Source organism: Hippocampus bargibanti, linkage group LG14 (genome assembly GCF_051943395.1).
Source record: "Hippocampus bargibanti isolate YZ-2025 linkage group LG14, ASM5194339v1, whole genome shotgun sequence".
In the NCBI taxonomy this organism is placed as follows: Eukaryota; Metazoa; Chordata; class Actinopteri; order Syngnathiformes; family Syngnathidae; genus Hippocampus; species Hippocampus bargibanti.
The window spans coordinates 12,498,637-12,512,933 of record NC_142747.1 but is presented as its reverse complement, the minus strand read 5'-3'; the positions used below and the strand labels follow the sequence as shown (position 1 = coordinate 12,512,933).

The 14,297-nt window shown below is 43.5% G+C and overlaps 1 protein-coding gene across 2 annotated transcripts in view; it reads right to left on the bottom strand.

Moving 5' to 3' along the window:
* Positions 1–775: 775 nt before the first annotated feature.
* The window catches only part of ssh2a (slingshot protein phosphatase 2a), a 32,604-nt gene continuing 19,082 nt past the window's right edge, over positions 776–14,297 (bottom strand). For both annotated transcript variants that reach the window (XM_089013834.1, XM_089013833.1), the window contains 11 exons: positions 11,108–11,229; positions 10,930–10,995; positions 10,793–10,858; positions 10,336–10,530; positions 6,777–6,870; positions 5,961–6,089; positions 5,728–5,774; positions 5,452–5,598; positions 5,166–5,366; positions 4,203–5,088; positions 776–3,051 (listed from right to left, as the gene is read on the bottom strand). In XM_089013834.1, coding sequence (XP_088869960.1) covers positions 1,738–3,051; positions 4,203–5,088; positions 5,166–5,366; positions 5,452–5,598; positions 5,728–5,774; positions 5,961–6,089; positions 6,777–6,870; positions 10,336–10,530; positions 10,793–10,858; positions 10,930–10,995; positions 11,108–11,229 — 3,267 coding nt within the window. In that variant the 3' untranslated portion in view covers positions 776–1,737. The remainder of the gene's footprint in view (positions 3,052–4,202; positions 5,089–5,165; positions 5,367–5,451; positions 5,599–5,727; positions 5,775–5,960; positions 6,090–6,776; positions 6,871–10,335; positions 10,531–10,792; positions 10,859–10,929; positions 10,996–11,107; positions 11,230–14,297) is intronic.

Here is a 14,297-nt window from a genome sequence, read left to right as displayed (position 1 = left end):
AAATGCATTGTGTGTCGCTGTCGCGGTCAGGGGCGTTCCAATCGTGACGTCACATGGGGATCGTCATCAACTCGAAAACAAGACTTCCTGAATATTCAGCGCAGTCTTAAAACGTAAAATATAGCTTTATGCGGTGCAATCTTTGTAAAATATGCTCAATAGAAGTCATTTGAAATAATTTTACAATTTATGGACACAACTTGTCCGGGGGCGTCGGTTGTCCTTTAAATATTCTGCAGTTGAAACGTTTTAAGTGCAGTTTGTCCCATACTGTGTTAGAAACCAACTTTGTTCAAGTGATAGCCAAGAGTGTGAGCATTTTTTTTGACAAATCTGCTTCAATAAAAAGAAAACCATTTACTACTCACAGCTGTCTCTATTTTGAAGAGAAGTCCGTCACATTTCAGATCAGCTTGCGTGCCAACGAATCCATGTTGTTTGGCCTACGGGTGTCGATTTGATCAACAAATTCAAACCACTGTCATCAGCTCATGCTTCAATTCTGAAGCTGGCATTAAAAAAAATCTAAGTGGAGTTTGTGATATCTCTGAAAAAATCGACTTTATTCAGAGATACTTTAATGTCATCCTTTGCTGGTTAAATAATTGAGTGAGAGCGGACCAGGTGGCCTCTCTCGGTGTTTAATTAGCCGCATGAAGCAATCGGTAAAATGTCAGCACTGACAGACAGGCCTCCCCCCCGAAAGATGAAGTACATTTACTGTCCAGCAGAGGGCAGTAGATGCACGCACGCCGTGGTAGAAGTCACACTCAAGTCAAAACAAGCCAACAGCGTTTATTAACTGTTAACGCACCGAATTAAAAAAACAACAACAAAACTAGCATTGAACACATTCCGCTTTTGCCCAGGTTCAATTAAAACATGAATTAAAGACATTTGTGGGGGGAAAAACACGACAGGAGACGCCTGAGCCTCCATTGACATCAGTGCAAAACATTGTCGTAATAAAAGAAAGAATATCAAAACAGTAAAGTGCATGTTTTGAGAAAAGCCCTCTTGTTGGAGTTAGACATTTTGCAGTGAAGGTCTCCCTCACTTTCACACACGCACAAACACACAGAAAAAAACAACACATACTTGACATGGAGTGCGTAGCTTAGTTCATTTGTGTCCATGAACGGTTATCAGTCCAGTTCAAACATATCCAGTAGTTGACATGAGGGGCTGTGAGGAACATACTTCAGAATCCCCCCCTAACAGACACACACACAGTCACACACGACTGAAATGTTCTCACAAACAGAACGAAAGGATGTTATTTGAGTTTTTAAGCATTTCAGTGCAATGTGTGAGAGCATTTCAGTGTCTAACATGGAGGCATTTAGGTTGCGTGTGAGGACATCTTGACTTCAAGGGGAAGCCACTGAAGCTTTTATTCGGTTGAATGTTGTTGTCATCCACGTGTTCGTTCGCACTATTGGAAGCACGAATGTGCACTCATCGAAAAAGTGTCTTATAAAAAAAAGTCTTTTGTTTTTCCCTGCTATGAGTGCTCCGAATGTTCTATGAGTGACGTGAATTGTCTTGCTCCAGAGGAAAGACTAAACAGGAACATGGCCCTTAAGGTATCGAATAAATGCTCCAATGGTGACCCTTCAAATCACGTCACTATTTCTCATACACGCAAGCCGTCATTTCATTGCAAACACACCTGTTACACATTCCGTTGGCACATGTGTGCCGAGTCCACTCGCGTGTGTGAGTGTTCCAGTGAGGTCACATGGTGTTGTACAGCAGTGTGGCGGTGGCTGCTCGCTGCTTTCTCTCGCTGACTTTCCGCAAACGTCTGGAAGAGTGAAGCCGACCCTGTTGCCGTGACGATGTCGTGAGCGAGCCATCCCCCCCGCCCTCCGCCTCTTCCCGCTCGCTCCTCTCGGGGGAGTGGGACAGCGAGAGGTCCTCAGGGGACAAATGTGAGTTTTCTAGGCTATAGTAGGACGCCAGAACTTTCTGCTTTTTCCATGTGTCGTCCAAGTGAGATGGGGAGGTGGGGGAAGAGCGGTGCGAGTGCACCGGCGCTGCCCGGGCGTGCAGCCTCAGGTCAAGGTCGCTGAGGTCATTCGCTGACAATTCCAGGCAGTCCAGTTTTGCCAAGGAGGCCGATCGCTTCATAAGAGACGGCGGGGTGAGGCCCGCTTGGCGAATGCGAGCCTCGAGCTCGTTGGCGCGGTGCCACCCTGCCGGCTGGAGAAGACACTTCCTGTCTTGTCTGAGCTTCTGGGCTGCATTCGGGTCTGCACGGAGCTCCGCTTTCATGAGGTGAGGCGGCACCTCCAGGCCGCCGCCCTCATGGAGGAACGCCTGCAGTTCTCTCAACGTTTGGCGAATGCACTCTAGCTCCTGGCTGCTACGTGTGAGGCGCTTCTGGTCAGGATCGCAACTTTCTCGCACACCGAGAGTCTCCGAGTTCTCATCGGGGTTGGACTCCTGGGTTGTGACGCCGTCCAAACTCATTTGGAGCCCACTGGTTCTTTGGGTTTGGGTTGAGGTATGTAAACATGGATCAAGCGTTTGAGTATCATATCTTGTATGGCTTAGAGGATGGAGTGGAGCACCAAATATGTGGTTGCGAGATGCATTTTGGAGGTTGGCTGTTTCTAAGCTGTTCACTCCCTCAATGGCTGTCTTGGCCTTGGAGCAGCTGGGATGGTCCGAGTATTTCACAGCATGGTGTTCGTTGCATGGCGAAGGCAATGGCGAGCGCTGCGTCGCCGCCATCTCCATTTTCTGCCTCAACTTCAGCTCCAGCTGCTCAGTGGCTCGCCGCACGGAACCGGCAGGCAGGTCACACGGCGGTGGCGAGGGGGACGTCGGACGCTGCGCACCCTCAACAGGATCTGACCAGATGAGGGGAAGGCCGTGCGAGGGTGGAGGAATGGGCGACGGGGAGGAGGGGGTGGGAGGAGTTATGGAAGTCGGCGGGTGACATATGGCTTCGATCTCGGTGACGATATGGCGGACTGATATTCCGTTGTCGAGCTGAGGTTGGCGTAGATTGTCAGGGCTGAGTTTGTCATCACTGACCTCTGACTGCGGGAAGAGAGAAGAAAACATCAGTCAAGTAAATGTCAGGCCAGTGAGGTGAGGCCATTTTGTTGAGAATACATTTGCTTCTTGTCCATTCAGGTTTGATCTAAAAGTAAACACGTCATGTTTTCTGGCTTTTTTTGTGGCACAAGTCAACACATGTTAGTCATTAGACATGTTGTGTTGTGTTGCTAAGCCAGCGGGCATGATGTTGGCCAATTATGTGCATCACGCTGCCTTTTATTGAACCATTTTAGTTATTTGCAAAAATGTAATCAGATTTCACAGGAATATGGCATCTGATTGAATTTTGTGGTTATTAACTTCAGCTTTCTAAATCGTTTTTTGCCTTTTATTTAGATGAGAAAGCAATTTTTTAGATGAGAAAGCAATTCCATCAGCAGATGAGCAGATTCCCGGAGTTTCCCAAAGGAGGTGTTTAATGACTCGTGTTTAATGAGCGAGGCAATTTTAATTTAAGAAGTGGAAGCACCTTTTGCTAGCTGTCGCAGGGCTGTACTCTATTAGTTCTATAAGAGGTCAAAAAGGTGGGACTGAAAATGCACATTAAACAAACATACAAAAAAAGGACATTTATTTATTTATGTAAACAAAATACACAACAGAAACTTGTGAAAACTTTTCACTCTTACGATAAGTCATTCACTGCTATTCATTTTTTTCGGGAATTGAAAAGCATGACGTGCAGCGCCATTCCCGAATTTGTTCATGTTTTTTTTTTTCTTGCAGGGGTTAGTGCGGATCAAACTCCGGTCAGACCTCTGGCAGACCTATATAACTTTGGAATTAACTCTTTTTTTCTGATGAAAGAAGAGAGTCTAAGGTTTCTTTTGCTACATTGAATATTTATGAATTCCTAAAACGCAATAGTCTGTAGGTCCTGCAATTTGAGTGAAAATGACAAACACCTTGGCACTAAAGTAGTCACATTTTTGCACGTCTGGCAGTGAATGAGTTAATCAGTCATGCGATTTGATATCCCTTTTTAATGTTTATTTTTAATTGTAAAACCCGTATTGCTGTCTACTGATAGACTAATAAAAATAAAAACAGCTTATACTAGTGTATGGAGACAACACCCCCCCATGTCAAACCTATATTATTCTTTGTAAAAAAGGAAAATAAAAACTGACCTGATTTCTGCTGTGTTCACTCTCCTCATCGTCCTCAGTTACTCTGTTGTCATCGCAGTCTGGGGAGGCGGTCCTTTGCTCTGATAGAGGCAGCATTCGGTCTTCCTGGGCTAAACTTAAAAACTTCTCCCGGGCGCTAAAAAAGTCAATGCTGTCCGAACTGTGGATGGACGAGCCGTCTGCTTCGCTGCGGCCGTCCACTTCGTCGTTGTCGTGAAAGTCACTGAGGTTGTTATTGTCGTCACTGAGCCAGGTTAAGGAAGGCTGAGGGATGTTGCTGACTCGGAGAGGTGGGGGATTTTGCCCACTCTGCAAATCAGACGGTGACTGTTCTGAGGACATCACAGTGATGGAAGAAAGGTTCCCAGAGCTGCTTTGCTCAGGGAAGTGAAGAAACAATTCCAGTGGTTTGTTCTCTGCGTTGGTCGGCGGTGTTGTGTGACCCTTGTGAGCACGTTGGACTTCAGGAGTTGGGGGAAGGATGCGCAGCAAAGGGGGAAGATCGGGAATGATGGCAGGGGCGGACATGAGCGCCTTTGCAGTGTTTCTTTCCTCTGGGATGAGCGCAGCTGCGTGAGGTTCTGGCGAGGGAGGCAGGAGGATGTCGTCGCAAGCCGTTTTGACCGCCTCCTCAATTGGCAAGTCGCAGGCATCGTTGCAGTTCATGCGGAGGTCAGAGGTTGATGCGCAGGCGTCATCAGGTTCAGAAACTACAGCTTGGAGCACGGTCACACCAAGAAAGTGATGCAAGGCAGGGGAGGAATTATTATTGTTGCTCTGGGAGTCGGAGCGTCCCAGGGAGTGAGATGAAGATTTACACAATTCTGGGCGATCTGACAGATCGCTATCTGAGTGAGAGCGCCATAGTTTATTATGCCTCTGTTTGCTGGGAAAAGACAAAAAAAAAATTAAGAGTCAATAAACGTGAGCACCGACGCTGAGGGATTTAGATAAAAATCCCACCTGGCGAGCAGAATTCCCTGATATTCTTCCAGCTGCTTCATGAAGGAAGGATTCGGTTTGGTGACGGCTCGTCTCTCCTTCACATATTTAAAAGTGGCGTCCAGCGACCAGCCGTATTCTTTCATTGCGTAGGCGATAACAGTCGACGCCGAGCGGCTCACACCCATCTTACAGTGAACGAGACACTTGGCACCAGCTTTCCTTTGGAGAAAAAAGAAGAACATTATTTTTAGGCAGGGAAAATGGAGAAAATGTGAGTGTGTTTGTGCGTGATGTGATGGCTTACTTGGCTTTGCTAATGAACTTGTAAGTTTCGTTCCAGTACTCCAGCAGGTTGGTGGCCTCTTCGTCGTACACCCTGATATTGTGGTACTCAAACATTCCGGGGAAGAAGTTGTCTATCTCTCTTGTCACATTAAGGATGTAACGGACGCTAGAAAAGCGATGGGAAAATAACATTTAAGTCTCATCATCATTTTTTTTTTGATACAGAATGTATGTTTTTGTGGGGGGGGTGTCCAAGCTTGTTTGCTCCGTGTGGCTGCACGGACAGATGTCGTACCCGCTATTTTGCAGCTCCTCCAGGTTGGAAGCGTTCCACTCTGAGCCCTGGAGAGAGCACAGCTCTTGTCACTATTAAGCTATCAGATGTTGTGTTACACTCGCTTATTTGACACAGTTGCTGTGACACCCTTAAGTGAGCCAAATGTTATTAATCATTAACTAGAAGATGATGCAACGGCAGCCAGAGTCATGGTAAAAGAATAACAAACTTAAAGGTTTAGGGGTTCTTACCAGGTAAACATGTTCAAAGATCTCTGTAGGGCTGTCCATTTGTCCAAGGATCACAATCATCTCATTGTCGATGAACTCCTTAAACTCCCTCAGATTGCAGACCATATGCATCTCCAACTCTGTGCGGATCTAGTAAAAATAAAATACGGAATGCCAGGCGGTTAAAATAAAGGATTACACTTGACCAAATGTTTGAGAAGATCTTGAGTTCCTGGCGTCCAAGCTCCATATAAGGAATTTATCAGCCTGTGGAAACGGAGGTGGCCACATGAGGTCGCCATTTTGTGCCTCTTTTTTTGGGTGAGACATTTCCCCCCAATGTTGCCTCAAAATGGCACGAAATAAAGTCTTTAATCGATTGAAAACAAGTATGCTTTCCTCTTCAGAACTATTTGAATCATATTCATAACTGGATGTGTAACAAGAAAGCATATTCTCTGAATCTGAAGCCATTGTTTGGATTCTCCAGCAATGCAAGACGTCTTAGCGTGACGTCATGAACTGGGGGCGGGACTTTCTGAAAATGCCCAATTCGCAGCTCAATTTTTTGCAGATTTTGGACACTTTAAGTCATTTTTATTGGTGCTTTGCATTTGAATAAAAATATGATACTGCGTGTTTTGTATATTTTAGATGCTATGAAACGTTTTTCTGATGTCAGTTAAGAAACAAAAAAGTGACGTTGGTTGTCCTTTAAGAACTGTGCAAATGCATTCTACATTACGTTCGTAATATTACGGGGGGAACACATTTGTGGACGAAAAGTCGGTCTGCTGCACCTGGCCATACGGTACATGTGATTGTTTTGTTTCTCACCTCTTTGCTGGTAACATTCTCCAAGTCTTTCTGCATCATGATCTCTCTGAGGCGCAACTTGATAAGTCTCTCCGTGCGCTCCCTTTCTGTGGGTCTGTGAAAAAAATAAAAATAAATAAATAAATTAATACATGTAAATAAATACATATCGTATTTTCAGGTGGATAACGCGCACCACCAATGAATGATGTATTTTCAAACCTTTTCCATATATAATCGCACCGGACTATAACACCTTTCCAAATATAATGTATAAATATACAGACGCTCTCCTACTTACGAAAATTTGAGTTACAAACAACGGTACATACGAACATTTTTGTAGTAATATATGTAGTAATCTTTCCATTTGTACATGTACATATCTTTATAGACCATATATCTTATTAAATGTTTATTCTTCAGTACAAACCAATATAGGTTACTTATACAATCCTTAAGCATACTCATATAAACCTTAAGAATATATAGAGTACATATATATATATTTTTTTTTTTTTTTCAGTTCAAATCAATATAGGTTACTTATACAAGCCTTAAACATACTTATATAAACCTTAAACAAAATTAACTTATGTAAACCTTAAAGGACAACCGACGTCTCTGGACAAGTTGTGTCCATAATTTGTAAAATGGCTTTAAATGACTTCTACTGAGCGTATTTTACAAAGATTCCACCGCATATACAGTAAAGTCTCGTTATATCGATATTCAAGGGAGTCCGAAAAAATATCGATATAACCGGGACTATCGATATATCCGACCCTGTTTGCATGTAATTTTCTCCGTGCGTGCATAGAAATAGTATCGATATAACCGGGACTATCGATATATCCGATATCGATATAACGAGACTTTACTGTAGCTATAATTTACGTTTTAAGACTCGCGCTGAATATTCCGGAAGTCTTGTTTTTGAGTTGGTGACGAGTCCGTACGTGACGTCACTGAAGGAACACCCATGACCAAAAAAGGGCACATTGTAGCAATCCTTCCATCACGTCAATGCATTTTGCTATGCTTGTTTGGTCTGAAAACGTCATGTTGCACCAAAAGGAGCCAGAAGAGGGCGACCAAGCTCCATATAAGGAATTTATCAGTCTGTGGAAACGGGTTGATTAATTCCTCACAGGGAGCTTGGTCGCCATTTTCTGCCTCTTTTCTGGGACACTACATTGCAGTCCAGATGCCTCAAAATGACACGGAAGGACTTCTTTAATCAATTGCAAACATGCATGCTTTCCTCTTCAGAACTATTTGAATCGTATTCATAACTGGATGTGTAACAAGAAAGCATATTCTCCGAATCTGAAGCCATTGTTTTGATTCTCCAGCAAAGCAAGACGTCTTGGCGTGACGTCACGAACTGTGGGCAGGCCTTTCTGAAAATGCCCAATTCGCAGCTCAATTTTTTTGCAAATTTTGGACACTTTTTTTTATTGGTGTTTTGCATTTGAATAAAAATATCATACTGTGTGTTTTGGGTATTTTATATGCTATAAAACGTTTTTCTGATGTCAGTTAAGAAACAAAAAAGTGACGTCGGTTGTCCTTTAAACATACATTCCATACAAAATATAGAACTGAAGAAACTCACAAACGAATTCACCTTACGAACGGCCGTTCGGAACGTATCTTGTTGTGCACAGCACATTATAAGGTGCTACATTAGAGGCGACATTAGAGGCTGGGGTTATGCACTACTTTTACAGCGGGAATAGTAGTCGGCTGCTGATAGTAGTTGCGAGACCTGTTGTGGCTCAATATTACTTCACATGAGGTGCATTCGCGTATATTGCACAGGGTAATCGTCTCAAGAAAATCAGGGCTTTTGGGTGCGCCTTATACACTGGGAAATACGGTAAATAACTAAATACATAAAATAAAACCAAAATGAACGTATTTAAATAAAAAAAAATGCACAAACATAAAAAGTGTCATGGTGTCCATTCATTGAATTGTTTGAGTGTCAATGAGATGACTTATTTTCCCAAAAGAATGAGCACATTGTCCACTTTTCCAAAACTGGAGTGGGAAGAGAAAATGTGAGCGTGAGACACAAAAACGTTTTCCGCAGTACTGTCTGGTGCCGTTTTACACATTTACGTTGGGGGACACATTACTGAATGGCTAATTTCAGGTGCCCAATTTACCTTCTTCAAAGTTCCCTGCGCCAAAAAACTGGGTCAAACTCAGGGCATGCTCTAAAATTCAGAGTCAGTAGGCTTGTTTATTTTAGTGCAGGACCTATTCATGACTGCTGCGGAATAATTTCTCAGGCTTAAGAACGGCTATTCTCCTTTGCCAACAAAGACACTGCATACAGTCTTGACCGAACCCTTGAAAAGCTCTGCCTGGCACAACCACAGACAGCCTCAGGGCACCTCAATACTGAACCCTCTCTCTCTACTGCAAAGTATTTCACTTTTCGGGCAGTAACGAAAATATTATTATTGGTTATAATAAAGAGAACCCATTCTCCATCTTGATTGACCTCACTTTCAGTGACATGAGAACAACAGAATATCGACGGGGGAGTTTATTGTTCGATACCAGATTGATGCATGTGTTTGTGTTGGAGTGTGTGTGTGTGTGTGTGTGTGTGTGTGTGTGTGTGTGTGTGTGTGTGTGTGTGTGTGTGTGTGTGTGTGTGCGTGCGTGCGTGTGTGTGTGTGTGTGTGTGTGTGCGTGCGTGCGTGTGTGTGTATGTGTGTTTAGTGGTCATAAAACATGGGTGGCCACCTTATAAAGTCCACTCGAATGCCAACAACCCTTGCTGGGAAAGAGTGTTCATGATCCCAGGAAGGCAGCTTGTACCTGTGATTTTTTTATGAAGGTGGGGGGGGGGGGGCAGTAACGTGTCTGAACAGAAGAGTTCTATTTAAATCGTCCGCTGCCGTTGAACGTGTACAAGAACTTGCCTGCCACCTGCTTCTGTCTGTTCAGTGTTACTCTACTGATCTCTATTTACTTTTCCCAATGTCAATCAGGACAGCCAATGGCTCAATTATTCTGGAAATTAGAATCTCAGTGAGAAACATACACACGCACGCGATCCGAATATGTAACGGGACACACATGGCGTCGTGACTAGGACAGAAGGAGGGGACTTTCTTTGGTATTAGTAAAGCCATAAATCCTTATGGGAGTGTTGAAAACTTTGTCATCGTGTTTGCCAATGAGTAGATAGTTTAGCCCACGTGCCTGTTTATTCCATCTTCATCTGTGACGCCTTTCCGCTACCCGAAGTTTTAGAGCAAGCACGTGGACGCTCTTACTAAGTGTTCTGTTAGAAAATTGAGCAACTACCTGAATGTGAGAAGTAGTTGAGCAATTGTCTAAGATTGAGATCTCAGATTGAGATCTGAGATTACTGAACACCCCCTTGGAGGGGGTGTTCAGTAAACATACACGTGAGGGAAATGTTTTCAGTTGTTTTAATTTGTGAACACTCAGTGCTGAGTAATACCGCCCGGTGGTAAAAGGCTGATTATTTTAAATGATGGGGGAAAAAGATCCATCACAGAAATGTATGAGTGTCGGCTCCTCTTTTACTCACAGATCGGTGAAGAGAACAGGTGAATTGGCACGATGTGACTCAACATCCTGCATAGCATTCCATTCGTTGATGCAGAACTGGTTGGAGGAGATCCTGCTCTGATAATAGCTGACCCACGTCAGGAACAGACTGCCCGGATAATAACTGTGGCAGCGGGCAACATCGCACGCTTTGTGGAGCGACTGAAGAGCCGACCTGATGTGGGCAAGAAAAACAAGGCTTTCCAATCAATATGGAGCATCTTCGAAAGGTCATTACATGGCATCATACGAGGGAGATGTGTCGAATGAGCAGGACAGACTACAGAGTAGCATGTGGAAAGTGCACAGAGGTATCAGCAGACATTTCTGAACTAACAACAGAACAAGGAACGGAAGCATGCAACCACATACGGAAAGCGTGAAAATTCTTGTCGCCACAAAGAGTTATATAGAGCAAACACTAAAATGATGCTTACCACATCGCCTGGACCGAGACTGGCTTAAAAACATGAACTCGATTCACAGTGGACACGCTGAAACCTCTGCAAAGGGAAAGAGGCACAGTTTTAGAAATACGGACAACTCCCAGATCAAGGTGTAAAAAGGGACGAACCCGTCGCCATCCAAGTGGATCAGAGTATCACTCCACAGAGGCAGAACCAGGCCCACTGTACAGCAGCTGGAGTGTGAAGGGGAATTCAGCATGTCAATTATCATAGAAAAACCATGTCCACGTAATTACTTCTCATTTCAAAAGGGCGTGAAACATCAATTGCGATTTTTGAGCTAACCTGTCAGAAGAATAGAAGTCCATTCCGAGAACGATGCATTCCTCTGTGTCTTGTCTACCGTTGGTGGAGACCACCACCATGTAGCGGGTGACCTGATCGTAGGAACTCTCCAGCCGCACAGCCTTGACAGAACCAGAAAGAGAAAATATATTTTAAAAAATGAATAAGACTTCTTTAACTCATTCACTGCCAGACATGCAACAATGCGTCCATTCGAGTGCCAGGGTTTGTGTCAATGTCCCTCGAATAGCAGGACCCACAGAATAATAATAATAATACATTTAATTTCAAGCGCCTTTCAAAACACCCAAGGACACTTTACAATAAAAACAATAAAACAAAGCACATAACAATAACACCATGGATAAAATGATAAATAATAAAATAGCAGATTGAACTAGACATTGAAAGCAATTTTAAACAGATGGGTTTTGAGGTGGGACTTGAAAATAGGGAAGGAGTCAATATTACGGATGTTGGGTGGAAGTGAATTCCAGAGTTTGGGAGCAGAGCGGCTAAAGCTCTGCATCCCATCGTTGTGAGACGGGCAGAGGGCACATAGAGGTGAAGGGAGGATGAGGATCTGAGGGACCGAGAGGGAACAGAGATTTGAAGCAGGTCAGAAAGATGGGGAGGAGCAAGGTTATGGATGGCTTTGAAAGTAAACAGAAGTATTTTGAATTCGATACGATGTTTAACAGGGAGCCAGTGGAGTTGCTGGGGGACAGGGGTGATGTGGTGAAAGGAGGGGGTTCTAGTGATGATCCGGGCTGAAGAATTTTGGACGAGTTGGAGTTTATGGAGAAATTTCTGATTGACACCGAAGAGAAGTGAGTTACAATAATCGATGCGGGAGGTGACGAGACTGTGGATAAGGATGGCAGCGGAGTGAGGGGTGAGCGAGGGACGGAGACAGTTAATATTACGGAGGTGGAAATAAGCAGACCGAGTTATGTTATTTATATGGGAGTGAAAAGATAGTGAGCTATCGAGGATGACACCCAGGCTCTTGACCTGAGGGGAGGGGGACACGGTTGAACTGTCAATTGTGAGAGAGAAACTGTTAGTTTTGTGGAGGGTGGATTTGGTACCGACAAGGAGAAGTTCAGTTTTTTCACTGTTAAGCTTGAGAAAGTTATGGGAAAGCCAGGATTTAATTTCTGAGAGGCAAAGTGAGAGGGATGATGGTGGAAGAAAGGCGTTGGGTTTGCTGGAGAGGTAGAGTTGGGTGTAATCTGTGAAGCAGTGAAAATGAATGCCAAACTTACGGAAAATATTGCCAAGAGGAAGTAGGTAGATAATAAAGAGAAGGGGCCCCAGGCCAGACCCTTGAGGCACACCAGAGGACACAGGAGAGGACCGTGAGGTGAACGAGTTGATTTGGATAAATTGTGAGCGATCAGAGAGATAGGAATGAAACCAGCGAAGTGGGGTGTGCGTGATGCCTAGGGTGGAAAGTCTGTCGAGCAGGATAGGGTGGGAAATTGTGTCAAAAGAATATTGAGTTTAGGGCTACATAAACATTCAATGCCACATAAGACACCTTAGACTCTCTTCTTTCATCAGAAAAAAATAGTTAATTCCTAAATTATATGGGTCTGGAGTTATATGAGCTTGAAATGAAGGCGGCTGTCCAAAATAGAATGTGATACATACATATTGGTTTATATAGCGCTTTAAAGGACAACCGACGCCGCCGGACAAGTTGTGTCCATAATTTGTAAAATCACTTCAAATGACTTCGACTGACCTTGTTTTAAAAAGATCCCACCGCATATAGCTATATTTTACATTTTAAGACTCGCGCTGAATATTCTGGAGGTCTTGTTTTCGAGTTGATGACGATCCCTTACGTGACGTCACGGAGGGAACACCCGTGACCGAGAAAGCGACACATGCATTTTGGGTACTTTGTTTGGTCTGAAAACATTGTGTTCATGGCGAAATTAGAAGGAAAACGCATAAATAATGTGATGGTGAATCGTTGTGTGTTGCACCAAGACTACTATTTGATACTAGTTGACACAAATTCCCAGCATACAAATCAGCCCATTTCCAACAGAGCTTGTGCGCCATCGTGTGCATTTTCTGGGAGCTACATTGGAGTCCAGACGACTCGAATTGATACGGCCGGACTTCTTTAATGATTTGCAATCATTTATGTTTTCCTCTTCAGAACTATTTGAATCATATTCATCACTGGATGAGTGACGCAAAATCATCTTCTCTAAATCTGAAGCCATTGTTTTGATTCTCGAGCAAGGCAAGACGTCTTGGCGTGAAGTCACGAACAAGGAGCGGGACCCTTTGAAACTCGCCATTTCCGAGGTCATTTTGAAGTAGTTTTGGGACACTTTAACTCATTTTTATTGGTGTTTTGTATTTGACTACAAATATCAGCCTGCGTGTTTTGGCTATTTTTGATACTATAAAACCTTTTTCTGATGTTTGTTAGGAAACAAAAGAATGGTGTCGTTTGTCCTTCAAGCATTTAACCAATACCATTTTAGCCATCATTCGTTACCAGGGTCATAAATCTACCAGGGTGCCTTCACAATCAGTTGCAGTATGCCCTGCAGCATAAAAGTCAATGTCGATGAAACTGTTGCTTAATAAAAACGTTTCTCTGATGTCAGTTAGGAAACAAAACATGGTGTCAGTTGTCCTCTAACAACAGCTGAAGCTGGAACAAAGCGCTAACATGGAAAGAAAGGAAATGCTGCCCCTTGTGGAAGGGAAAAAACAATGCCAGAGGCCATTGCCGCTTTATCGGCACCCAATCAAGAAAAAACAAAACTCGAACAAATTCGGAAATGGCGCCCTATGTCATATTTTCATTTCCAGAATAAATTTGTGAATGGCAGTGAATGAGGAACAAAAGCATTTGTTGAAATATCGCCAAAAAGAGAAAGTAATTACCAACACTTTCGATAGGTCAAAATTAACAGATACATGTGGACTGACCAAGAGAATAGACTTGTATTTAATGTATTTACATTCGTTCATTTGTTGGCTGAATCCATCAGGTGGCAACAGCGCACATTTGTACCAACCACTCGTGGTAGTTTCATGTAGAATTGAACACATTATATTTTAATTCATGCTAAATGCCTCAGATCATATAATTAATAGCTCTATTCCAGTGTTTCATTGGCCACATTGCATGTATTGCAGCGAAGTACAGTAAAGT